General features: G+C 48.1%; 8 protein-coding genes across 8 annotated transcripts; 6 read left to right on the forward strand and 2 right to left on the reverse strand.

Annotated features, from left to right (window-relative positions):
- J7337_011668 (uncharacterized protein) lies at positions 1 to 3,044 on the forward strand (the record flags this gene model as incomplete). Its single annotated transcript, XM_044829204.1, has 3 exons — positions 1 to 314; positions 1,023 to 1,046; positions 1,442 to 3,044. The coding sequence occupies 3 exons, from the start codon at positions 1 to 3 to the stop codon at positions 3,042 to 3,044; spliced, it is 1,941 nt and encodes a 646-aa protein (XP_044675879.1).
- Positions 3,045 to 5,335: 2,291 nt separating this feature from the next.
- On the forward strand, positions 5,336 to 7,073 carry J7337_011669 (uncharacterized protein; the record flags this gene model as incomplete). Its single annotated transcript, XM_044829205.1, has 4 exons — positions 5,336 to 5,515; positions 5,574 to 5,786; positions 5,896 to 6,051; positions 6,102 to 7,073. 4 exons carry the CDS (start codon positions 5,336 to 5,338, stop codon positions 7,071 to 7,073), a joined length of 1,521 nt encoding a protein of 506 aa, XP_044675880.1.
- An 832-nt stretch (positions 7,074 to 7,905) lies between these two features.
- J7337_011670 (uncharacterized protein) lies at positions 7,906 to 8,420 on the forward strand (the record flags this gene model as incomplete). Its single annotated transcript, XM_044829206.1, has 3 exons — positions 7,906 to 7,957; positions 8,007 to 8,117; positions 8,170 to 8,420. The coding sequence occupies 3 exons, from the start codon at positions 7,906 to 7,908 to the stop codon at positions 8,418 to 8,420; spliced, it is 414 nt and encodes a 137-aa protein (XP_044675881.1).
- Positions 8,421 to 10,722: 2,302 nt separating this feature from the next.
- On the forward strand, positions 10,723 to 12,438 carry J7337_011671 (uncharacterized protein; the record flags this gene model as incomplete). Its single annotated transcript, XM_044829207.1, has 1 exon — positions 10,723 to 12,438. The coding sequence occupies one exon, from the start codon at positions 10,723 to 10,725 to the stop codon at positions 12,436 to 12,438; it is 1,716 nt and encodes a 571-aa protein (XP_044675882.1).
- Positions 12,439 to 14,820: 2,382 nt separating this feature from the next.
- Positions 14,821 to 15,864, forward strand: J7337_011672 (uncharacterized protein; the record flags this gene model as incomplete). The annotated part of the gene is made up of 2 exons (XM_044829208.1): positions 14,821 to 15,175; positions 15,227 to 15,864. 2 exons carry the CDS (start codon positions 14,821 to 14,823, stop codon positions 15,862 to 15,864), a joined length of 993 nt encoding a protein of 330 aa, XP_044675883.1.
- A 197-nt stretch (positions 15,865 to 16,061) lies between these two features.
- J7337_011673 (uncharacterized protein) lies at positions 16,062 to 16,722 on the reverse strand (the record flags this gene model as incomplete). The annotated part of the gene is made up of 2 exons (XM_044829209.1): positions 16,062 to 16,550; positions 16,600 to 16,722. The coding sequence occupies 2 exons, from the start codon at positions 16,720 to 16,722 to the stop codon at positions 16,062 to 16,064; spliced, it is 612 nt and encodes a 203-aa protein (XP_044675884.1).
- A 650-nt stretch (positions 16,723 to 17,372) lies between these two features.
- J7337_011674 (uncharacterized protein) lies at positions 17,373 to 18,842 on the reverse strand (the record flags this gene model as incomplete). The annotated part of the gene is made up of 2 exons (XM_044829210.1): positions 17,373 to 18,757; positions 18,809 to 18,842. 2 exons carry the CDS (start codon positions 18,840 to 18,842, stop codon positions 17,373 to 17,375), a joined length of 1,419 nt encoding a protein of 472 aa, XP_044675885.1.
- Positions 18,843 to 22,485: 3,643 nt separating this feature from the next.
- On the forward strand, positions 22,486 to 23,661 carry J7337_011675 (uncharacterized protein; the record flags this gene model as incomplete). The annotated part of the gene is made up of 1 exon (XM_044829211.1): positions 22,486 to 23,661. One exon carries the CDS (start codon positions 22,486 to 22,488, stop codon positions 23,659 to 23,661), a length of 1,176 nt encoding a protein of 391 aa, XP_044675886.1.
- Between the last annotated feature and the right edge of the window lie 672 nt (positions 23,662 to 24,333).

Raw genomic sequence — 24,333 nt, forward strand, 5'->3', positions numbered from 1 at the left:
ATGTCGTCTGGCGTTGTACGCTCTACCGCCCTCAGGGCTGGAGGTGCTTGCGTGCGCTGTCGCAAAGGCAAGACAAAATGCGTCTATGAAAATGGTAGAGCACCATGCAAGAACTGCGCAAAGGGAATGCATGACTGCTATCTGCCTTCAGAGAGCATGGCTCATCACCACGGCCAAAGCCCAGCGCGACACGCCAATCCTCATCGGCCACCTCGCGACAGTCTTCCTGCTGCAGGACCTGGCGTTGTTGCTGAAACGCGACAGCCCGTGGTAGGCTCCAGTGCTGCTCGTCATGTCCAGACAGGTTCTGATAAGTAAGTTGTCCATTTCCGTTGGTGTTATTGTTTCTGTCCTATTTCTTCTGCCGTTGCTATTCTCCGACATCCTATTTCCCCACACTCGGATCTTATCACAGCCCTCACTCTCGCGCGTCAGCATAGACAGCTCCGACAAATGCGGCATCTTCCAGTTGTCTTGTCAAACTGCTCCGGGTGGATCGGCAGACGAGTCATCTTGGCCTCGCTTCCCTGTCTCGTCTCATCATGAGACTTTGGCACACTCAGGCTTCTTCGTCTTGTCCGAGTGGCTAGCCGCCCACTCGACATGCCTCCATCAGCCCCTTAGCCGGCCCCCGTATCCCTGCCCTGCTTCCCATTTCTCATTACCACACCCGCGCCCGCGTTTCTTTGGTTGCTCTCCCCGATCTCGCGACCCACTTTATCGCCGTCGGCTTACGGGGAGCCCCCGAGAATTCTCATCAAAGTCTTCTGTGAAACTCCAGAGCTGTATCTTTCGAGATAAATTGAGTCGGCTTCTGTTGTCAATATCTCATTGCTCTTTGTGCTTTTTAAAATCTTGAGTCAAACTCTCGATGATACACGCCGGAGCTTTTCTGGATTCTTGCTTTTCTTGATTCTTGGGTCATTGAAGTGCTGGTCCTCGAAGTTGACGCGGGCCGTGCCACCCCCTAGACCCCATTCGCAGTCTATGTTTCCTTCAGTTTTGCTAACTGCAGCACTTAGGCTCACACCCGAACTGATCGCCGAGTGTGAACGTGTTGTATCGAAAACATTTCCAGCCTGTGTTGCGTTTCACAAGCCCTCTTTTGTACAACAGCTGAAGAGCGCATCTTTGGATGCTGCTTTGGTCTATGGTCTTTTGACTTGTGCCGCCAGGTACGTTACTCTTGCTTTGTTGTTACCTCATGTCAAATTATCCCTCACGCTCACTCCCCGGTATGTGGATCCACCGACCGGTGACGGTCGCACCGGTTTGAGCTTCGACACGCCGTAGACCGGATTTGAGCCGAGGCTTCCCGAATCACGGCATTCCGAATCACAGTCTGTTTTCTCTTAATCATGATGGCCGCGATGCCTCGAGTCACTGATCTAGACGTCATTTTCGTGCCAAGTCCCCACTGCTAACATGATGCTGTCTCCAGGAGTTCTCCGAGTCTGATCCGCCGATATGGAGGTCCTACTCAAGCTGCAGAGACATTTGCTGCCAAGGCTATGACCCTCATCAACCAAAACTTGGACCATCCTAACCTCGTCGACATCCAGGCTCTGTGCTTGATCATTATCCACGAATGGGGCTCGCGGAATGCCGTTCGTGCCTACATCTACTTGGGGCAAGCGGCACGCATGGTTCAGATGTATCGCATCTTGAACAGCCATCATGCGTCCCCCGATGGTGATATGTTCTTGCGGGATGAATCTCTTCGGCGTACTGTTTGGCTTATCTACATCTTGGATTGCCTTCTGACTAGCACACCGGGACGTTTTGCAGCACTGTCACCCCTCGACACCGCAGATGTGCCTTTGCCTTGCTCCGACATCAACTTTGCATTTGGTAACGCTGTCTTTGTTAAGACCCTGCGACAGCAGCTTGATCCTACTGCCGTTCCACCTGGCCAACCACCATCTGAGATCGGAGAGTTTGGTTACATAGTCTTAGCATCGACAATCTGGCGTGACGTTGTTGGAATGCTTACCACTACTACTCTCGCGAGTTTCCGCGAGGAGGAATGTGGCGATTTAATCGCCAAGATCGAGGGTCTCCGAGCTTCTTTGCCCATGCAGTTCGTGGACAAGCCGGGCCAGATCAACCTCCATATGACGATGGGCTCTGGCTACACCTTTGCCATGCTTCACTGCCTTCTACATTGCGCAACGATCTTTGTCCATCGAAGGCGCCTGCTGCAGGAAGTTACCTCAGTCAACTTCAACCTGGAGTCATTCCGCCTCAACGCGCGATGTCACGATATCATTGATCGGCTCTTTACTTCCTGTCACGGCACGATCTCTCTACTCACCGCTGTCGAGGCAGGTTCTGAGAAGGACCACACCCCTTGCTTTCCGATCTTCATGCTGTTTTCAGCTTTTACAGCCAGCGCCACTGTTGCCTACCTTTCTCTCAAGGGCCTCACACCGCCCAACGCTGTCGAGACCGCCGCTCACATTGTCAAGGATGGCTTACGATTTATGAGTGATGGTACTGAGAACTGGCCTCTGATGGGCAGCTGGCTTCGACACCTCACCGTCATGCAAAGGGTGCTTAATAACGATGCTGCAGCTGCTAATGGTGGCTCCTTGCGCCATGGCTCGACATCTCACGCTGTAGGTGTTAAGGACGAAATCTCATCCAACGCCGATACCAACCCGGATGCGATGGACTATGACCAGCAGACGAACCATGCAGGTAGCGTCTCAGGCCAAGGCAACCCTCGATCTGTCTCAGAGTCTGTTCGCGGCGATAGTGAGCCTCCTGTAGTTCTGGCAAGGCGACCTGGCGTTACAACTATCAACGGTTCTGGAGGAGCATCCACGCCCACCACAATTTCGCCACCGCCGTCCAATACAATCCACGGAACAGTACCCGATATCAAACAGCAACCTAGCCCAGAAATGGCAAATGGGATTGTGCCTCCCCAGGATGGACAGACGACGAGCCAGGATATGACTGCACCAGAGCTTTGCCAAGCCTTTGAGCGACAACTCCTTGATCTGGACGATCTTGCGGCTTTCATGGGCGGAGGTGTTTAGGAAGACACGAGGTTATGAATAATTTTCAACGGAGATAATGAGGGTCTTTAGCGATTGGGATCATAGCTTGGGCAAATGCAAGATGATAATGGTGAAGTTGGGGGATTGGTGCATTAACAAGAGACTTGCCAGGGTTTTTGTAGGACTGCGTTGCGAAGGAATACCCAATATACCCTGGAAGGGCGTTGGGGAGAGTCTTTTTTGGTACCTAGAGGTACCCAGTCGATATATCTAAGAAATCAGCGTTTTTCCTTTCCTTCGAGACCAACAGTTGCGACCCCTGCTTGCTGCAAAGTGCATGCGACCAACCCTGATATGGGTAGAACAGATCTGAACGCGAAGTATGTTGATCTTGGTTTGAGGCTAGGAAACGCTCAAACGACTGTTGATCTGAGCTTCCTGTTCTAGTGTTGTGTATCTGGCTACGAGGGTTCTAGATGAACTTTGACTTGGGCCAGCCCCGAGTTCTCCCGTCATGGTCTGATAGGGTGAATCTCTATATCCCTGAATGACAAACCCAGATTACACGAGTGTTGTGAAGGATGTAAGCTAGTGGGCCGTAGACACCACCAACCACATCCACTTCACTCACTATCTTCAACCTGCAAAATTATTCGGAGATTAGAAATATGGCCGGGGATAACTGATGGCAATGGAGTTGTTGGTTAATGACAAATAACGTGGCAAGTGTGGTAACCAGATTTAAACGAGGCTCATGAACTCCACTGGGGCCGTTGTATTTCGGGGAGTCGTGAGTGATGTAAAGGAACGTGAATGGCTTCGTGATGATATGATGGATCGATCAGGCTTCTAGAAGGCTTCTGGAAGGAGCGGCAAGAGGTTGGACTTCGGTTACATTCAAGCTTGAAACGATGGGTTGGAAAAGGGCTAGGAGACAAGCTAGAGAGATCAGCGGGCGTAAGTGATGGGCTGGATTTGAGATGTACAGTAAGTAAGAGGGGTTTTCTGGGGAAACAAGCTTGTGGAAACGCATAAGCTGTGGAGGGGATGCTTTCATGGGTTGATACGCGGAGTAAGAGGCGGAGGAGGGTTCGAAGCTCAAGGTCAGTGCTGAAGGAGGAGACCTTGATGTTTGTGTTTAATTGGTATACGAAGCTGACGTTAATTTCTAGGGATGAATCTATCGAATGATGATGGCGTCTCTGAGTCATTCGTCCCGTATTCTTCCTCGAAATGGTAGAATGGCTCTTGATCAAAAGTGCAAGCTGAGTTGAGTGAAGAGAGCTGGTGATATCAAGTCAAGTCGTATGGCACATGGGCTCCACTTCAGATGCCGGATTGCCGATTCCTCCAGGAGGCGCTTACTCGAACTAGAATAGCTCCGAGCATCTCTCTCCACTTTATCGGCCGTCGTGTGCCGGGATTGAAGCGGGGACTGGGAGGGACTTGGAGATAGAGGAAGCCTAGGAAGCCTAGGAAGCCTAGGAAGCCGGAAGCTTCTCCAGGTTTGAGTAAGGTAGTGCGGAGGAGGCACGTCTAGCCTGGAAAGTCGTGAGGGGAAGGGAGCTACGTCAGGGTATCTAGTGGAAGGTAAGTAAGGGAGAAGAAGGCATTTTGATATCGTTGACCTGCGTTGCTTGGACAAGTCTGAGAGTTGTTCGTGAGAGTGAGTACCTGATCATAGATGGAGATGGCTTACACAAGCTGAGATATCACAACAGAGACAGGAAATCTTTCACGGTGTGATGTGACGTGGATCTTAGCAGGCTTACGGATACAGTAGCAACGATTGCACACAACAGCAGAGATCCCTGTCTCTGCAACCCCCAACACCGAGCCAGATCTGCAGCACTACCTCGTAGATGCCGAATCAAAACATCACGTCTCCGGAACCGGCATTCTCTAATCTACGAATTATGGGGACTCTCCTGCTCTTCTGATCCCTGTTTATGCTAGTATCGTAAGGGCATGATAGGTTCGTGGGATATTCGCTCACGGTTCGGAGATGGTGCATTGAGTTTTGGAGGAGTTGGTCAGGTTGGGGGAGATGGGGAAGAGTATATAAGTGAGCATGATCCGCGCTTGGAGTAGGTTGGTCTTTGGATCAACAGCTTTGACTGTGTGTCTTTACTGACAAGGTACTCACTCACTCACCTTCTTCATACTTAGACATCCATCGTGGTGACTTCCTTCCATTTACACCAGTTCGTTGTCGATAGCAGTCAACGCCAACTCCCGTCATAGCCCAAGAGGTTCACTTCCACAAACGTCACCCAGACGTCTATCTTCACTTACTCCTACAATCTTTTGTACAATAACAAAATCTCACCATGACTCAAGACGAGTACAACACTCGCGCACCTCACGAGGGCATGTCCCCAGGTCGTTACGCAGCCACAAGATTCTCCTCGCTCAAGCCTCCCATGCACAATGTCCCGAATCCCATCAAACTCGTGCGCATGTTGAACTCCCAACAATGGGCATTCTTCTTTGTCGCCTTCGCAGCTTGGGTAAGTTCTCTTACAATTGTACCATTCTGGCGATAACTGATCAACTCATGACATATAGACATGGGACGCATTCGATTTCTTCTCCGTATCTCTCACCGTTACAAGTCTCAGCAAAACCTTTGACAAATCCAAAACCGACATTACATGGGGCATCACCCTCGTTCTCATGTTCAGATCCGTTGGCTCTATCGCCTTCGGTATCGCGAGTGATCGATACGGTCGAAAGTGGCCATTCGTGGTCAACAACCTTCTCTTCATTGTTCTTGAACTTGTGAGTACAGCCCTATAGATACCCCTGTTACATTGGGCTTGGCAAACCCGATGCCAAGAGATCTACGAGATATGTCCGAACCAACAGTCGCTGACGAAATATGATGTAGGGCACTGGTTTCTGTCAAACCTACCAGCAGTTTCTAGCTTGCAGAGCCCTTTTTGGCGTTGCCATGGGCGGTCTTTATGGTAACGCTGCCGCCACTGCCCTCGAAGATTGTCCAGAGGAGGCCCGTGGTCTCATGAGTGGTATTCTCCAGCAAGGTGTAGGTGACAACATCCCGCTTCACTCAAGTCCATTATCTAATTTTTGCAGTATGCTTTCGGATACCTTCTCTGCGCTGCATTTGCTCGCGGTCTCGTCGATACAACATCTCACGACTGGCGTCCTCTCTTCTGGTTCGGCGCTTGTCCCCCAGTTCTCTTCATCATCGCTCGTCTGATGCTCCCCGAGACACAAGCCTATCAGGAACGCCAACACGCACGAGAGGTTGCTGGTGCAGACGGGAAAGGAAAGGTCTTCATCAAAGAAGGCAAAGTCGCTCTTAAGCACCATTGGCTTCTGCTGGTATATCTCGTCCTTCTCATGGCGGGCTTCAACTTTATGAGCCACGGTAGCCAGGACTTGTACCCTACCATGTTGGAGAACCAGCTCAACTTTTCCAAGAACAAGGTCACTGTCACCCAGGTTGTGGCTAACTTGGGAGCTATGCTTGGTGGCACTGTCGTCGGGTTCAGCAGCCAATCTCTTGGTCGTCGAATCAGCATCATCGCTTGTTGCATCGTTGGCGGTGCCCTGCTGTATCCCTATACTTTTGTCCGCGACTCTTCAATTATTGCGGCTGCGTTTTTCCAGCAATTCTGTGTCCAGGGAGCTTGGGGTGTCATTCCTATCCATTTGATGGAATTATCTCCAGGAGCTTTCCGTACTTTCGTCGTCGGTACATCCTATCAGCTCGGTAACCTTGTGTCTTCAGCTTCGTCGACCATCGAGGCCCGTCTCGGCGAGAACTTCCCACTTCCCGACAACGCTGAAGGCCAGACTCGCTACGACTACGGAAAAGTCATCTGTATCTTCATGGCATGTGTGTACGTGTACGTCATTGTTCTGACGTTCATCGGCCCTGAGAACTTGAGGGGCAAGTTCGATGTTGCCCATGACTCTGATGCCAGGGAGGCCATGGGCGACGGGGCTATGGAACAGGCCGCTGACCGCCATGGGCATTACGACGAGGAAACCGGTAGGATCAGCAGTGAGAAGCCTGAGGTTGCTCACCTGCGGGAATAGATGTAGTCGATTGCCTGGCAGAATTGATGACTGGTTGAGGTGTTCTGCAATGACGACTGAGGTGCAGCTTTGCACGCATATAGTTCTTGATATTAGTCCAGAGATAGTCATGAAACTCATGAAATATTCCAAAACTTCGTTGTGCTTGATCTCATATTCCAGATCGTCGGTGATGATTCCTCATGACTATAGACATTCCCCACATCGGGGGAGCGGATGTCGGTAGTGCATTGTACGCCAAGCGTTCATGATCCTTTCCCCAGAGAATCAGTTGATCCAATTCGTTTCGGACTTCTTAGTTAATTCCTCCGCCTTTTCCTCGATCAATCATGGTACGTAAAATGTCTGGGGAACCTGTTATCCGGATACGTAATTCCCCACTCTCCAAACGCGGATCCGACGATAGTTGCATTCTGAATGAACATATTGATTCCAAAATTGACCCTGCTGACCGAGTCTGTAAATATTTTTATAGATACTGTTGGTGTCGAAAGCTTATGCGAATCGTCCGGGGAAATGGAGTTCACTTGCTTACCCGCGAACCTCTGACATAGCTTCAAGGCGAATGGAGATATTTTTCGTTGAATAGCTCCCTCTCCACTTGGCGATGCAGTAATTTCAAACTAGCTCCCGCTCTTGCTTAAACGACTAGGACAGTCTTGGGAACCATTACTCACTGACCCCCATTCATTATGCGGAGGTCTACTCAGGTATATATATCCCACGTCCGAGAACCTTGAGAGCTTCTTCACTCCACAGATTGTCTCATAGACACCTTGATAACTTACACTTTTCCAAAGACACTCTAGCTTCGTGCTTAATTTGTTATACAATGGCTCTGACTGGCAGCTGCATGTGTGGTGCCATCGCTTACAAGAGCGACAGTAAGTTTCTTGAACCAATCATATAATACGAATTCATCTAACTAGATAGGCGACGCTGCTATTACGGCTCTATGCCACTGTATTGATTGCCAGAAATGGACTGGCGGTGCCTTTACTTCCAATGCCGTTGTCGCTGAGAGCGACTTCTCCGTCACCAAGGGTATTGCCTCCAATACAGTTTTTTTGACCAAGCAGACACTAATAGATTCCAGGTTCTCCCAAGCAATACGATGTCACCGGTGCCTCGGGCAAGATAAACCACCACTTCTTCTGTTGTGACTGCGGCTCCAGCCTGTACACTCGCCTGGATGTCATGCCTGGCAATATCATCATTAAGGCTGGTGGTCTCGACAACGGCAAGGCCAACCTCGACAACAAGATCAATGTCGAGTTTTACTGCCGTGATCGTGTTAGCTACCTGCAGGCTGCTGAGGGAGCCAAGCAGGAGCACCTCTTTGGCTAAGAGTGGGTGTTGTAGGAGATGGACCTGGCCGTATGCGTGAATGCGGAGCTCGGTGTATAGTAGTATAGCGTTGGATAGTGGTGTTTTTCTCCAGGAATTTGTCCCTCGTTTCGTAATCATGAGGTAATTCACATTAACGACACCGCAGCAGCGGATTTGGAAGAATATGACCTCCACTCTCGTTGCATCTGCCAGATAAAGCAGTTCGTCTGCTAAACTTCAGTCGGGTACCACCAGGTGAGATTGCTCAAAAGTTCAACACGCGGTGGGTTGTTCTCTTCTGCGGCATAGTGCTCTTGACATTCTGGTTCAGATCCGCACCAGGCCCTCCAAGGACAACGCCTTGATCCAAGTAGACTGCCGTGCTGTCGGCGAGCCTTGCCAACATACTTTCCCTCTGGTTGTATGAGGCCACCTGGACACATCCATCGCTGCCGCACGAGCCCTGGTTTCTGAGTCCGGCATCTTGGTTCGTTCCAAGTACTATGTTCCGCAGCAAGTCTCCACTTCCAATCGTAAGGCGATCGACAAGAACCGAGCAGTTGGTAGCTCACTACTTCTATATGCCATCCTTGTCTCTGAGGGGTTCCCCAACGTAAAGTTATGGAGTAATCAGTAAAGCAGATAGGACATGAGCCTGATGCGCCATGATAGGACTTGAACCCTCTCGATAATTCCACCAATTCTGGCAAGGTATACATACCGCTGTTTGCATAGCCAGCTTCGTGGCGTTGAGTATTGCTGCTGATATGAAGGCATATAGGAAAGTAAAGGCGATCGACAAGTTCTTGCAACCCTAGGTCTCCGGGATGCCATATTACTAAGGCCCTCTGCACGAATAGTTCGTCCTGAATTATGCGAGCAGAGGATGCCCATTGTTCTGTACCACCCCTGTATTGAATGACATCCCCGTTGTAGTTGAGGATATCAAGGGGGAGTCCGTGGGCAGGGCCGTTGAAATGACGATTCATGATAAGTCGCGCCTCGGGATATTTTATTATCAAACCAGAGTCGATCGGCAGATAAAAGTTGAAGCGATAAAGACAGTTTTTCCGGCAATTCCACTTCCCGCAGTTACAGGGGTCAACTTTCCCACGTCGGTCCCGCTGGTGAAGCCTCACACAGGTATAGCAAAAGTACGAGCTGGCGCAATTCTTTTCCAGCATCTGCAGGAAGTCTTCCAATTCTGGCCCTTCAAGTTTAACATTGCGGGTCAATCTTGAAAGCAGAACGTGGTAGGGTCGACAGGTAAGGCTGAGTGAGATTAACGAGGCATCGGGGAGGTGCTCGGCGATTTCTAGGATGATCTCAGGGGGAAGACAAATGAGATCTCCACGGGGTTCTTTCAGAGTGATTCTCCGCCGAAACCGATTGAGTAAACATCTGAGATGTCTGAAATGTCTGCTCATGTTTATGATTGAGGGCTGAGTCGGCTGAACCAAACCGGAAATCATGGAAAACAGGGAAAAGGGGAGATATATATAACTTATCCGTTGTTACTTAGAGTTTTCATAACCTGTCCCACGTGGGATTAGTTAGATACGAGCTTCGCACGCCACAGCAACAGAATTGCTTCATTCTGTTTAACTTGGCTTTATCAACGGCAAAGTATCATTGCGCTTATGATTGGGTTTTCAGCAGCGAGACAACTACCACGAGATATATGTTGACAGTCACTAACATGCATGGCCTGGCTTGCGGGCTTAAGCTCATCCAATTCTGCTGCCATCATACAAGCACATAGCCTTGATCCTAAATGAAGGAAACACTTGGATCAATTTAGATGAGTTTAGTATAGTTTCAACCTAAAAAGCCTAAATTCCACATACTGCCTTATATCCTATATCTACATCACATGAGCTTACAACGGCGGTGTATGAATCATATATATTACGGACACTCCGTAGTGGCTGTTTCTCTATAAATTGGCTTACAGTGGCAGGATGTCTTATCTCGGATTCTTCCATCCTTCTTCGCTCTGGGCTCTAGACTATAAGAATTCTTCCCTTATTCTCAATTAACACCACCTTATTAATATCTAACTACACCTTGTTTTTATACTCCGTATTCGGCCATTGACACGCACGTCACTAATTGCTGATTTGACGTGGTACAAGCCAAGAGTGGGGTATTCTCAGCTAACATTACTTACTCCGCAAGTTATTATTAGGGCGATCTCCCGAAGACCAGCAGCAACCATCAACATCCACGTCCACATCCATCGAAACACGCCTTTTTTAAGTTGCGAGGGTTTTCACTACTGAAAGCCACGCATCATTTTATACTTCCTGGCTTATTCAAGATGGGGCCATCTCAGTCTACACACAAGTCAGATGACTCTCACGGACAAGAGTTTATTCTCCCGCCCTTCACTCGTGACGTTACTACCACTAAACCTGAGGCCAAGAGATGGATCGAAGATGGCATCGTTTGGTGTTACGCTTTCAATCATGCCGAAGGAGAACGCTGTTTTGAAAGGGCCATTGAAATCGACCCCGAATGTTGCCTCGCATATTGGGGCCTTGCCTTTGCTCTTGGTCCCAACTACAACAAGCCATGGAAAGCATTCGACCGCAACGATCTCAAGCACACCACATTGAAAGGTCTTGAAGCCTGTAAAAATGCTGAAGCTCTAGCCTCAAAAGCGAGCCCTGTTGAACGAGCCCTTGCTGGCGCCATTCGACATCGCTATCCTAAAGATGAGAACGACACAAATCATGCTAGGAGTTGGAACAGTGCCTACGCAGAGGCCATGAAACCTGTTTATGAAGAGTTCCAAGATGATCTAGATATCGCAACCCTGTACGCCGACTCACTCATGAATCTCACGCCCTGGGCTCTATGGGACGTTCGAACAGGGAAGCCTGCACATGGGTCTGAGGTCCTCGAGATTCAAGAAGTTCTTGAAAGAGGTATAGCTCAGGAGGGCGGATATGAGCATATCGGACTCTTGCACGCCTACATTCACGTCACTGAGATGTCAACTGAGCCTGAAAAGGGTCTTCTTGCAGCCGAGCATCTTCGCAGATTGGCGAATGAAGCAGGCCACCTAGCTCACATGCCATCGCATCTTGACATCCTTATCGGAGACTATCGACGTGCCATCTCTGCCAATGCAAAGGCTGTCATAGCTGATGAGAAATTTGTATCCCTTCGGGGCGGCGGCGACTTCTACACCATATACCGCATGCACGACTACCACTCACTCATCTACGCCGCCATGTTTGCTGGCCAGTACGGTGTCTCGATCAAGGCAGTGAACCAAATGGAAGTGGCTATTCCAGACCAAGATCTACGAATTGAGTCGCCTCCAATGGCAGACTGGCTGGAGACTTTCCGATCAGTTCGTCCACATATTCTGATCCGTTTTGGAAAATGGGAGGAAATCATTGACATGCCGCTTCCTGTGGACCAGAGACTGCTCTGTGTGACCACCGCGACGATTCACTATGCCAAGGGTGTTGCTTATGCGGCGCTGGGAAATGTCGAAGAGTCAGCTGAGCAACGAGAACTCTTCATCGCTGCTAAAGCTCGTGTGCCGCCGACCCGTACACAGTACCCTAATAAGTGCCTCGATGTCCTGGCTGTGGCCGAAGCCATGCTCGATGGCGAACTCGAGTACCGACGAGGCAACATTGAGCTTGCCTTTGAGCATCTTCGAAAGTCAATCGATCTCGATGATGGTCTGCGATACGCTGAGCCGTGGGCATGGATGCAACCCGCCCGTCATGCGTACGCCGCTCTCCTCATGGAACAAGGCCGCATCGAAGAAGCTGCTGAAGTATATCGCACCGACCTCGGCTTGAATAACAAGCTATTCAGGGCCAGACACCACCCTAATAACGTCTGGGCCCTCCACGGCTATCACGAGTGTGCAGTGAAGTTGGGGCTTGACGGAGAGGCGCGGATCGTAAAGCAGCAGCTTACGACGGCTATGGCTTTTGTGGATGTGCCTATCGAGTCGTCGTGTTATTGCAGACGGGATGTTGAGAACCCTGTGGGGTGTTGCCGTTTATGATTCACTTCTTATAGATGACTATATTGTTATGAAGACATGGGGATAGTTTATTAGATAGCCTAGACTCTTGTTTAATGATTGGATTTACACGGCCTTTGGGAATGGCTATTCGCGGTACATGATGAGGTGAGCGTTATTCGGATAAGAGATTTGTCAATGATTATCCCTCAGGGAATAAAAGAATTATGGCCTTGAGGAGAGATGATAGATGTACTAAACTCTTCAAAGACCGCCCTAAGTTTATGATGATTTACCTAAATATTTTTGTTAGTTAGGATTGAGGTCTCAAGATTTCTTGCTTCTCGTGGCTATCTAATGCTTGAGAGTATCAGAATCTGTGAAAATGATCCGAGGATCAATTGACATACCTATTTAATCTGGTGTCGCTTGAGCCGGGAGATGTTGGCTCAAATTGCTTATGGTATTGTTCTGTACGCACGTTGAATTGAAGCAATCCCCACAATCATGGAATGACTCCAATAATTATTACCAACATCCACCTGCCTCCTACATCCAACATACCTAAGGTAGTCAACTTATGACTCGGATCTAATGGGAAGATGCCACGTCCTACCAAGAAAGGAATTTGGTAAGCTTAATTTCCTAGGGAAAGTGTCTCTCAGCTAACATAGACGAAGCAATACTTGCCGTCGTCGCAAGCTAAAGTGTAAGAGTGACGCTATTTCCAAAGCCTTGTTCTGACGCGTGCAGCAGGCAACCAAGCACTTCCCATCTGTGGACAATGCACAACGAGCGGTCTTTACTGCGATAGATCAGAGAAACCAACACGGTTCAGTCTGTTGTCTTACTCTTCCTAAGTTACTTAGCTGACTGACCAGAAAGTCCACCACCAAGAATTGCCAAATCCTGACTCTCCAGAAACAGCTCTACAAGACCAGAACATAGCGCGCCTCTTCCATTCTTACACTTCTGATATCTCGGAATGGTATGACCTCAGCGACTCAGCATGCTCTTTTGGCCTTGAGGTTCCGTCCATCGCCCTAGACGAACCTCTTCTCTTCTGTGCTGTCATCGCACTCTCTTCAATGCATGCATGTAAAACATCAGCTCCAAGTTTTCGCAAAGTCGCTGAATTCTACCATTATCGATGCGTCCAATTTCTCATCGCGTTGGATGCAGGTGATGAGCTCATCAGCCGAGGTGTAGCCCTCGCTGCGACGTGTCTTTTGCGTTCATATGAGATTCTTGATGGTGATGTTGATCCCAACATGCATCTTCGTGGTGCTTACTCAATGGCTTCGCTCCATGATATGCTCTCGGGCATTCCACAAGCAGGCTTATTAGGTGCAGGTTTCTGGAACTATCTCAGAGAGGACATAACATTCAGCCTATTTGAGGTGTGTCCATTGAAGATGGACCTGGAGAGCACACCATTGACCATTCAGCATAGCTCTGATCAAGATTACCTCAATTCTATTACTTTGATTCTGGGCAAGATAATCAATATGTCCTTCAAACAAGACGCCGATGGACTTCAGTGGGACTATATAAAGGAAGATCTCAAAGGATGGCGGAATTCTTGCCCTCGTCACATGAAGCCGTACTCAAGACTGCAGGGTGATATTGTCACATCTCATCTATTTCCCGCAATATGGTTCCTACAGCCTTGTCATGGTGAGCAAAGTCCTTCACTGCCCCGAATCATCCATGCCACTAACGTCGAATAGCTGCGATACTTCACTATTACCTCGCCGCAATGACAATAGTCTGCATCCACACTTCTCCAAGAAGCCTAGAAGACTTGGGCGGTCTTCATCTCCCTGAACTCGAAGCTCAGTCCAAAGAACAATTTCTCGAGAACTTTGCCCTTGAGATATGCGGCATTGCTTTCACTGCCAGGGTGCCATCAGTTCTAGTGAATGCATTCGGGCCAATAGCTTTTTGTAAGTGATATTATCCCGTCTACATCATAAAACCTAACGCCTGAATAGGCGCAAGATTCATCAAAGCTGAGGCGTCACAGCAGGAGCTGATTCGGCAACTACTCGCATGTAAAACAACCATAGGATGGCCAGTTGAGCGACTCATTGGTGATCTGAAGGGATCCTGGGGGATGGGCCAAGAGTAGAGTGGCAATATCGGGATCACGTAGCGTGTTACCGTCACCAAAGCCACGGGACAATGTCACTTGAAGCAATATGGTTAACAAGTCTCTTCACAACAAGCTGTTGCATCGTGGCAGCCGAGAATTTATACCAGTGGGGAAAGGTTTTCCGAGCTCGGGAAACCTACATCACCAAGTTCACTCATTACAAGTATAAATGAGAAGACCTTTCCACTCCCAGGAATATCAAAATCAGGTCTTCAGAATCATTCGAAATACTCCAAATCCTATCACATACTTTATTAAGGTCTTTGATCATGTTGCGCGCCCAAAGGCTTTCCTCGGTCTTGGCGAAACATCTACGCACCTTCGCAACAGTTACACAACCTTCTCAGGTCGGAATTGTTCGACCTTCAGCTCAAGAGGTAAAGAATCAGACTCTTGACTCTAGAAATCTTGAGAAAGCTGTGCTACACATGCACAAAGATGGCTTGGTTGTTGTAGAAGATGTTGTCCCTCACGAGGACATCGACATCCTCAACAAGAAGATGATTGAGGATGCTCATACCCTACAGGCTCGGGGTGACAAGGGGCCTTTCAACTACAACAAGGGAAACATTCAGCAAGATGCCCCTCCTGTTTCTGAATACTTTAGCCCTTCTATCTTCACAAGTAAGTATGCCTTTACGAATTTATCTACCTCAAATGGCTTACACGTCTCAGACCCAATTGCCACACAAATCACTGCTGCCATGATGGGCCCTCGGCCAAAGTGGACGTTCTGCTCTGCCAACTCTGCAATGGCAACTTTTCCGGGAGGAACTCCTCAGCGCCAACCTGTTCATTCAGATGCAGACTTTGCACACCCAGATCATCCCTTTGCCCTTGTCGTCAATATTCCTCTGGTCACAACGACACCAGAGAATGGGTCCACAGAGATCTGGCTTGGCACCCATAATGGGTTTGGTCTTGATGCACAAGAAGGTGCACACGGTGAGAGAGCCAGCGGTCGCATCAGAGAAGAACTCCTGCGACAACGTCAAGAGGTCTCACCGCCCTTGCAGCCCATCATCAAGAAAGGCAGCATCGTCGTGCGCGATCTCAGACTCTGGCACGCTGGCATGCCCAATACTACTCAACAGACTAGGGTGATGCTCGCCATGATCCACTTTGCGCCGTGGTTCAGGAACAGAATGAGACTTGAGCTGGGTGAAGATATAAAGCCAATCCTAGAAGGTCTAGAAAAAGAGGGAAAGCTGGGGTTGGATGTCCCAGTGGATTGGGCAAGCAGGGAGGCTGTGCTTGAGGGTTACCTGAACCGAGAATTCGGGAATAGCTATGATTTCAGCCAAGAAGCTTGAAAGCTTGGCATCTAAGCTTATTTTTAGGATCTAAACTCAGAATATGATGTGTAGTATTGCATATACTTTCGTCTATTGTCACTTATAAAAATGCAACCAAGTTAAAAGTTACCAAGTGTTCGTCGTATTCCCAACATAAATCTAAAAAATAATTGCTATAACACCTAATCTCCATATTCCATCATGAACAACCATCGTTAGTCAGAATCGCTGCTGCTGGAGCTACTGTCCATGCCGCGGCTCTTGTGCTTCTTATCCTTCTTGTGTTTCTTATCCTTCTTGCCCTTCTTAAACTTGTTCTCGAGCACATTGGCACCAATGGCACCAGCGGCCGCAGCTCCAAGACTGCTTAGAAGACCACCGCCGGCTGTGTGCGCAGCCCAAGCAGCGGCGCCTCCACCGACGAGAGTGGCTCCGAGACCACGATCACCGTCCGGGCCGGGTTGGCCGGGAGGGTATTGTCCAGGAGCGCCGCCCTGGGGATAAGCAGGGGCGCCATACTGAGGGTTGTGTTGTTGTTGAGGATAGGACGATGAGCCGCGCTGGTCGTAGGTGGGCTGTTGGCCGTATTGCTGCTGGGGAGGAGCTTGCGAGCCGTAGCTGGGCTGAGGCGAGTGGGAGGAGTATTGAGGCTGCTGTTGGCTGTAGCCGTAACCCTGAGGTTGTTGTTGCTGGGAGTACTGCTGCTGTGATCTTATGAGTGGTGGTATAGAAGAGTTGAGATGAGAAGCATACTTGTTGGGGATAGCCGCCCTGCTGAGGATAGCCTTGAGGTTGGCCATAGTTCTGCTGCTGAGGATAACCACCCTGCTGGCCGTAGCCACCGTTACCACTGCCGTAATAATCGTTGGCGGACATGTCGGTTTTGTAGGTTATAGGTTCTAGGTACTAGGTAGAGAATAAATAGATGAGAAATCGATCAATAGGATTGGTTGAGTGACGAGTAGATAACTAGACGAGATGATGATGGATGGAAACTCAAAACGACAGCTCCCCCCCCCCCCCCCGCCAAAACGACAGCTCCCCCCCCCCCGCCTTTTAAATACCTACAACGATCGCTTCAAGTCTCCCGTTACAGCAGACAAGCTGCTTTGGCTTAGCTTGTCAATGAATCCGCCTTAGCTGACAAAAAGCCAACAAGGCTTCTTCATGTCACAGACCACTCACCACTCAGTAGGACCAGGTAGGCGCAGTTCACAGCCGCACACACACTACCTAGGCACAAGCCTGTAAGCTCAAACTAACCGCTAAAGGTGCAGGGCTGAACCACTAATATCGTCGAGTGACATGCTGTGCACCGTTTGTGGGGTTATCGGGTTTCCCGAGTCCGAACCTGGGACACGCTGAGCCACAATCTCTGTAGCAATTGATCGGCAGGGTCTTGTTCTGTGCATGGAACATGAGGCAGAATATCGAAAAGCTCACCAGATGCAGAGTAGCACACGAACCAATAAGCAAATAAAATTAAACATTATTAAGCTATCATCGCAAAACGGAACTAACTTAGTCTAGGCTATCTCGTTAAAGCCACGCTGGACTTGGTCGCATATATCCTCCACTATCATCTCCTCTGCCGCCTCATCACCAAGCCCCAATGCTCCGGGCTGCCACGTAACCGTGTACACCAGATCGCCATTCTTTACAGAGGCCATATTGAAACAAATGGGGCAGCCTCCAACGTGACCAGGCTGCGCAAATGTCATTTTCGATACCTTGACCTTGTCGTTATTCGCGTTGTCGCCATCAAAGACCCCAACATTGCTGAACTCGTATGACGAATCCCGCTTCTTGCCAATCTTACCAAGAGTCCATTTCCTCATACTCGGGACATATCGAAGAAGACCAATGGCGTTATCTTCGAGTTTGGTGGAAGTCATGGCGAACTCCTTTGTCGCTTCGGCAGCTGATGCCCACTCTTGTTCAGTCAAGGGGCCTGTCGCAGTGCTACGAAGATGAATAGTGTATGAGCCGGATACAATATCACTCGCCACATCATTGGACATGCCGATTGATCTTCGCATATTTATAGCTGTTTGCGCCACGAAATTGGTGACGTTGTTGTCCTGGACTACCTTGCTCAGTGCGCGAGTGATGAGCTGGTGCATGACTCCTGACAACCTCGCATCATGAGTCCGCGCAAGCTGAACAACCTTGTTTACCTGCGATGCCTCGACCTGTCGAATTTTGAGTTTGTTGCGATATGTCTTGGGGTCGAAAAAGATGGGCGCTGCTGTCCATGTACCTTCGTCGACATGGGACGCTGAGACACGTAGGCCGAATAATCGGACGAGAAAGTAGGGCATGTACTCGGCGAGAACTGGTGCCAGTAAAAATGACCATGAAATTGGCAGTCTTTCCGCTGTGTCGAATGGTTCAGGAAGAGGTTTGTCCGTTGGAGCAATGAGCGATGATGCTTCTGTTGCAGGGGTTTCCCTCAGTCCTGAGAGAAACGTCTTGTGAAAAGCAACCCCAGTGATGCCATCGCCAATGGTGTGAGAGAAGGAGAATGCAACATGACATTGATACGGGCCGAGAGGAAGAATGGCGATCCTCCATGGTGGGATTCCAGCGACAAAGGGACGGTCTATCTCTGTTTCCATAGATCTTGCAATAGCTTCCAGTGAGTCTCTCTCGACATTCTTGTCCTCAACAAAGCTGATGTGCTCCTCGACATTGATGCTAGACACCCGCTCATAGAAGCCCTTGTCGGTGTTTCTGTCTCCAACGGTAACACAGAAGAAGGGATGTTCTTCAATACAGCGTTTTAACGCGTGGAAATAGGTTGAAGGAGACTTGACGTTGACTCCATCGGCAAAGTCATAGACTGCACCAATGACGACTGCGTTGTAGTAACCAACATCCTCGCGGGCAATAGTCCGCATCTCATTTGGACCTATCAAGCATCAGAGGAGGTAGCAATTTGACATCTGGTAGGGTTACATACTCGCGTATCTAAGGAACTCTGTTTTCCGTGGCATGATGAGATATGTTTTCACTAACGGTGGATGCTCTAAATGTGCTGTCTCAACCGAACTCCGGGAGGTTTACTCTTATAAGGAGCGTTTGACTCTTGTTGAAAGTGTCAGACGGCCTTGTAACGGATTTACTGGTGATCTGAGGCAATTGATTGGACGTCGGCGGCCTCTTGAGGTTATCGCGGAAATTAGATGTGGGCCTGTTTACGATCCTTCGATACGGGGAAATCCACTCCCGAGAACCCGACACTATCTCCCCAGGAAGTTATGAATATTTGTTTTAGCTTATGCAGATATTCAACCGTTCTTCTAACAAGTTTACTCGATCCTCCCACTTAGAGAGAAGTATAAGGAGAAGCTTTTGTATCTCTAAGACAATAGCAGGCAGGGCTGTCCCGAGGTTTCCGAAGGCTTCAACCACCCCCTTCAAAACATCATTTCAGAGAACTTTGAAAGCTACTGAGAGCTGTACAGTAAAAGAAGACTTGCAGTAACCTCACCTCGATAAGGTTGTAGGGGCATCTAGACAGAAGAAGGCTCAAGATCTTGAATCAAGGTAACCAAAGGAACAAACTAGAGTAAGCTAAGTTTATTGTTGACTATCTCTATTCTAGTCATAAATTATGTTTACGGCCATTACCAGAACATCAAAAACTTCATGAATCGCCCTGTCGAAAACCTCTATTTGCTGCCAGAAGTCAGTACCATTCAACGGAGTAATAGGGAAGTAGAAACTTGATCCTGAGAGCCAGTTCGTCTTAGCTTCACCTCTTATAGAGGCTACTAGACTCCAACACCGCGTTGAGGTGCGAACTGATCGTTGGAGCCACCCCCGAAAGAAGAAGAGGAAAGGAAAGGAAATCAAGAAGAGTCCAGAGGAGGATATAGGTAAACACAACAACATTCTGTTCTACTCCTTCCGAGAGAGTCTTGGAAAGAACACTCATTTTGGAAGGAGTTGAGGAACTCCAAGAGCAAGGACCTGAATCATTTTGGTATAATCAGGAAAGGGCTATGAACCAGTTCTTGGTACCTCATGATGTGTTCCTGGCTCTTACAAAAACTTGTCTATAAATTGTCTGGAGGTAGTCAGAAGCTGGGTATACTGTGTTTCAATTAGTGTCGGTGTACTGAGATTTTATAATCAGTCTTGGTTGTATAAATATCTCCAGAAAGGACTTGATAGTTTCCATCTTTTTCGGGGACCTCTTTCTCATACTTGGGTCGAAACTCCCTGCTTGTCAGGCTGTATCTCTCTTCTTTCCCCATGAAGATCAAGGACCTCAAGGAGTACATGAGTCCTTTTCTTGCCTTTTGGTTTTGCATAACCTGCCTACCATTGATGGATTTCATGGCAGGTGATAAAAATTCGCTAAGTCCCAAGCTCGACGGAAGCAATGACGGGCCAAGGTGCCAATGAGTGCCTTCTCTTTGTCACTAGGGGCCCATCAGCCAAGCATCATGGCAGCTTTCACCTGAAAGAGGTTGGGGCAGCTCTTGTCTGCCAGTACAGGCAACTGAAGCCTTTGATAAACAAATTGCCGGCTTGGGAAGTGCTACTTCAAGGTTGACGCGTAGTCTTGATTCTGTCTTGTCCGTGGCCAGCGTTGTATTCGCACAGACGGCAACAACATCCGATGTGTGAAGCTTGGAGCTGAGACTTTCTAGGCCTTAGGGAGCAAGAAAACATAAGACCTAAGTTTAGGATAATATAACAAATTCCATAAAAGGTATCTTAAACTTATCTTAAATTTATACTAAGTTACCTAAATCTTTTTATTGCTTAGGCTTAAGGTCCTGAGTTTTATTTCCTCCCCTAGCTAGGTAACGAGATTATGTGGCGGCCTCTTTGAGTTAGAATCCTGCAAGGAATTACGGCCTGGGCATCTTTTTCAAGAAGACCATATCGGCAACTCGAAGCACAAAGACAATATTGTGCTTGAATTGTGAGAACAACTAACTATGGCTTGGTACTTATATATTACCTATGACTTGCGTTAACTGGGGTTTTCTAAATGGTTCTTGACTTGATATCTCGTGGAAGTATTATAAGATTCAGCAATCAACCTACTAGCATAGGTGAACACATCATGGCTACTACCAGACCAATCCCAAGTTGGATTCTCCAAACTCCTTTGTTTTGCGTTATTGTTATTGAATTGATGTGATGTGAACAGAGAAGGGATTGAAGTAATAGATGTACAATTGGTTTCTTAGAGAAGAGCAGGGGCACCACATTACCCGCTCTGTTTACACTAGATTCCTCGACCTCAACTATACGTTCAGCAACTATTTCATCACTAAGTATTGCCACCAACTCTTCAGAGTCATACACAACACATATCTAAGTGCTTCGATTCCCCCCGGTGTGGTTAATCAATGTACTAATGTTTGATTAAAACAACCAACTTATACTAAGTATCTCCTACAAGCCTTTGTTGCGCATGCAGTGTTGGTTGACATACTGCACTTTCACTAGAAGTTCTATTATGCAACTATGAGTCTTGGAAGGGCATAGATGGAGTTCTAATTGGCTGTTTTTCGCCGTTAATTGAAAGTGCAGATCTTACATGTCTTTCTCAATATAGATTCAAACAGAACTCTGGTTGCCACTTCATTGAAAAGATAAGTTACCGTTCGACCTCAGTGTAAACTTATACATTTTGAATGTATTACTTAGAAACTATGGTCAAGCCTGGCCAGAGTTCCAAGCCCGTATTTCAACGTATCAAGTTATGAATTGTGAAGAAGACGGTAAATAGATAAGCTGGAGGCCTGTGAAGTTGTAAACGCCGTATCTATGTCCCCAATACAGTTCACATCCCACTCGGCAAGGGTCTAGATGCGGGAATAAACATAGTAGCTTATGAATAAGGGTCCAAATCTGGATGATTGGATCTTGACAACTCCCTCCGCTAACAAGTATTGGCTGATCGAACGACACACATGCTTGGACAGTCCACATCTGGTCAAATATGGACCGATCAGCTCATAGAGACGGCCTCTTAAGATAAGGATTTCGATAAATATATCCAATAAGGTGCTCGAAAACCCTTATAACATCGAATTCGGGTACATCGACCCGTCGGTGGTGGCCGCAGGTGTCATTATGGTGGAGCTGTTTCAATCTGACGCCATCGTAGACCCTGTCACATAAGAGGTTAAGGAATCAAACCGGAGGGGAAGTGAGCAGGGAACCTTGGAAAAGATCTAAGGAGCCAGCGGGTGATACTGGCAATAGGGTTAGGATATCGACTGGACAAGTTGCCAATTGTCATAGTGGGTCATGATAGAGATGAAGGCTTATTTCAACTCCGAACAGCAAATTTATATTTCGACCATGTCTTGAAGAATGTATATAATCTAAATAGAATAAATGCGTTTACAATTATTCTAATCTCTCAGTCAAAGGTTACAGTTGATCTGATTAGCCGAGATCGGGGTGGGTGCGAAGGCGTGATCATCAACTATCTGTCGCAATATTTCGCCATACTCGATATTAATAATGAAACTCAACTAGCACGCATATACAACGGGTCTAAAACAACTTCGAGGTAACGTTAGTATTGATATAAGATCTCAGGATATCTCTTGGATTTCGGCTTTGTTGTTTCGATCAGATAATATCTTATAATTAGTTGCCAAAATGCCTGCAGAATTCATCAGCCTAACGTTCCCAAACCCCTCTACGGAGCTTAACCCCATTCCCGGTGCTGGAATCGACCCTGAATTTCTTGTCCGGTATGCCCGGAATCTTGATGACTACGAGTTCAACTACACTCTGATCCCCTATCACTCCTCTTCCTTTGACCCCTTCACCATCGGTGCCACTATCCTAGCTGCTACCAAGCAAATCAAGATTGTCATTGCTCTTCGTCCCAATACCCTCTACCCTACCGTCGCTGCCAAGGCTCTTGCTACACTTGATCAGCTTGGCAAGGGCCGAGTTGTTGTTCACTTCATTGCCGGTGGAGACGACACCGAACAAGCCCGAGAGGGTGATTTCTTGAACAAATCTGAGCGATATGCTCGTCAAGAGGAGTATATCAAGATTCTTCGACGGGCATGGGCTTCCCCTGAACCTTTCGACTGGGAGGGCAAGTACTATACTTTCAAGAACTTTTCCAACCAAGTCCGGCCCACAAATGGCCACATCGACGTCTCAGTAGGCGGTTCATCTGATGATGCCTACCGTATTGGTGGCGCTCTCGCCGATATCTTTGGTCTATGGGGCGAACCTCTTAAGGAAACCAAGGAGCAGATTGATCGTATCTACGCCGAGGCTGAGAAGGCTGGCCGTAAAGATCGACCTCGCATCTGGGTCACCTTCCGACCTATCATTGGTGACACAGAGGAGATCGCTTGGGCCAAGGCTCACCGAACCCTAGACCTCCTCAAGGAGAACCGACCCAAGGGCGTTGGCAAGGCTGCACCCAATGACAACCGCCCTCAGAATGTTGGATCTCAGCGTTTGCTTGACATCGCCAAGAAGGGTGAGGTACAAGATCGTGCTCTCTGGTATCCTACCGTCACAGCCACCAATGCTCGAGGTGCATCTACAGCCCTGGTAGGCTCTCACCAGACCATCATTGATTCTATTCTTGACTACGTCGACCTTGGTGCCGAGCTTATTTCTATCCGTGGATACGATAACCTGAACGATGCCATCGATTATGGTCGATACATCCTGCCTGGCGTACGAGCTGCTCTAAAAGAGCGACAGGATGGCACAAATGGTGCCAATGGAAGCAATGGAACTGCTAAAGAAGAGGTTAAGCAGGAGATTAAGGAGGAAGCCAAGGTTGTTCCGGTCGCTGCTTAAGATTTGGATTGCTGCTTGGGATTAGCGTCGAGTTCACAATGCATAGCGTTCAGACAGAAATATTAACGATTAAAACATTTTGTGTCATTGTATTTGCTCTCATCAAGGCCACTAAACATTGCAAAAGAAGTCTCCTCGTACCTATACCGAGTAACAGCGGAAAATCATATATACTTATTCGTCCTACTATAGCTCACACAGCAGACAAATCTTTCTTCAGCCGTGAGTTTATACAATGCAGTCCACGTACTACTCAGACGATTATTAACTTCCCGAAAAGGCAAAAATCATGATTGCTTATTGTTTCCTTAATCAGTTTTCCTTAATCAGCCTTAATTCCAGTCAAGTCAATATAGTTACGCAATAAGATCCAGTTGATTAGATGAGTCGTAAAACCAAAGATGCAGCTTAAAACATCGAACCATTCAAACATCTCTCAACCCCGCAGCCCCGCAAACTTGAAGAATGATTCCAAAGCCAAGATCGCATCAATAACCAATCAGAAAATTGGCTTACAAAGTTCAGCTGTAAATATGGTTCGACATTGCAGCCTCTCAAGTCTCGGCAGTTTATGACACTCTTGCAACGAAATTGTTAAAGGCTGGGCTTGGTCGACTGCTACTGAGCATCGCTTTTGTTAATGGTCTGTGACTCAGCTTCAAATACCAAGAC

This window comes from Fusarium musae, chromosome 9, assembly GCF_019915245.1.
Source record: "Fusarium musae strain F31 chromosome 9, whole genome shotgun sequence".
NCBI lineage: Eukaryota > Fungi > Ascomycota > Sordariomycetes > Hypocreales > Nectriaceae > Fusarium > Fusarium musae.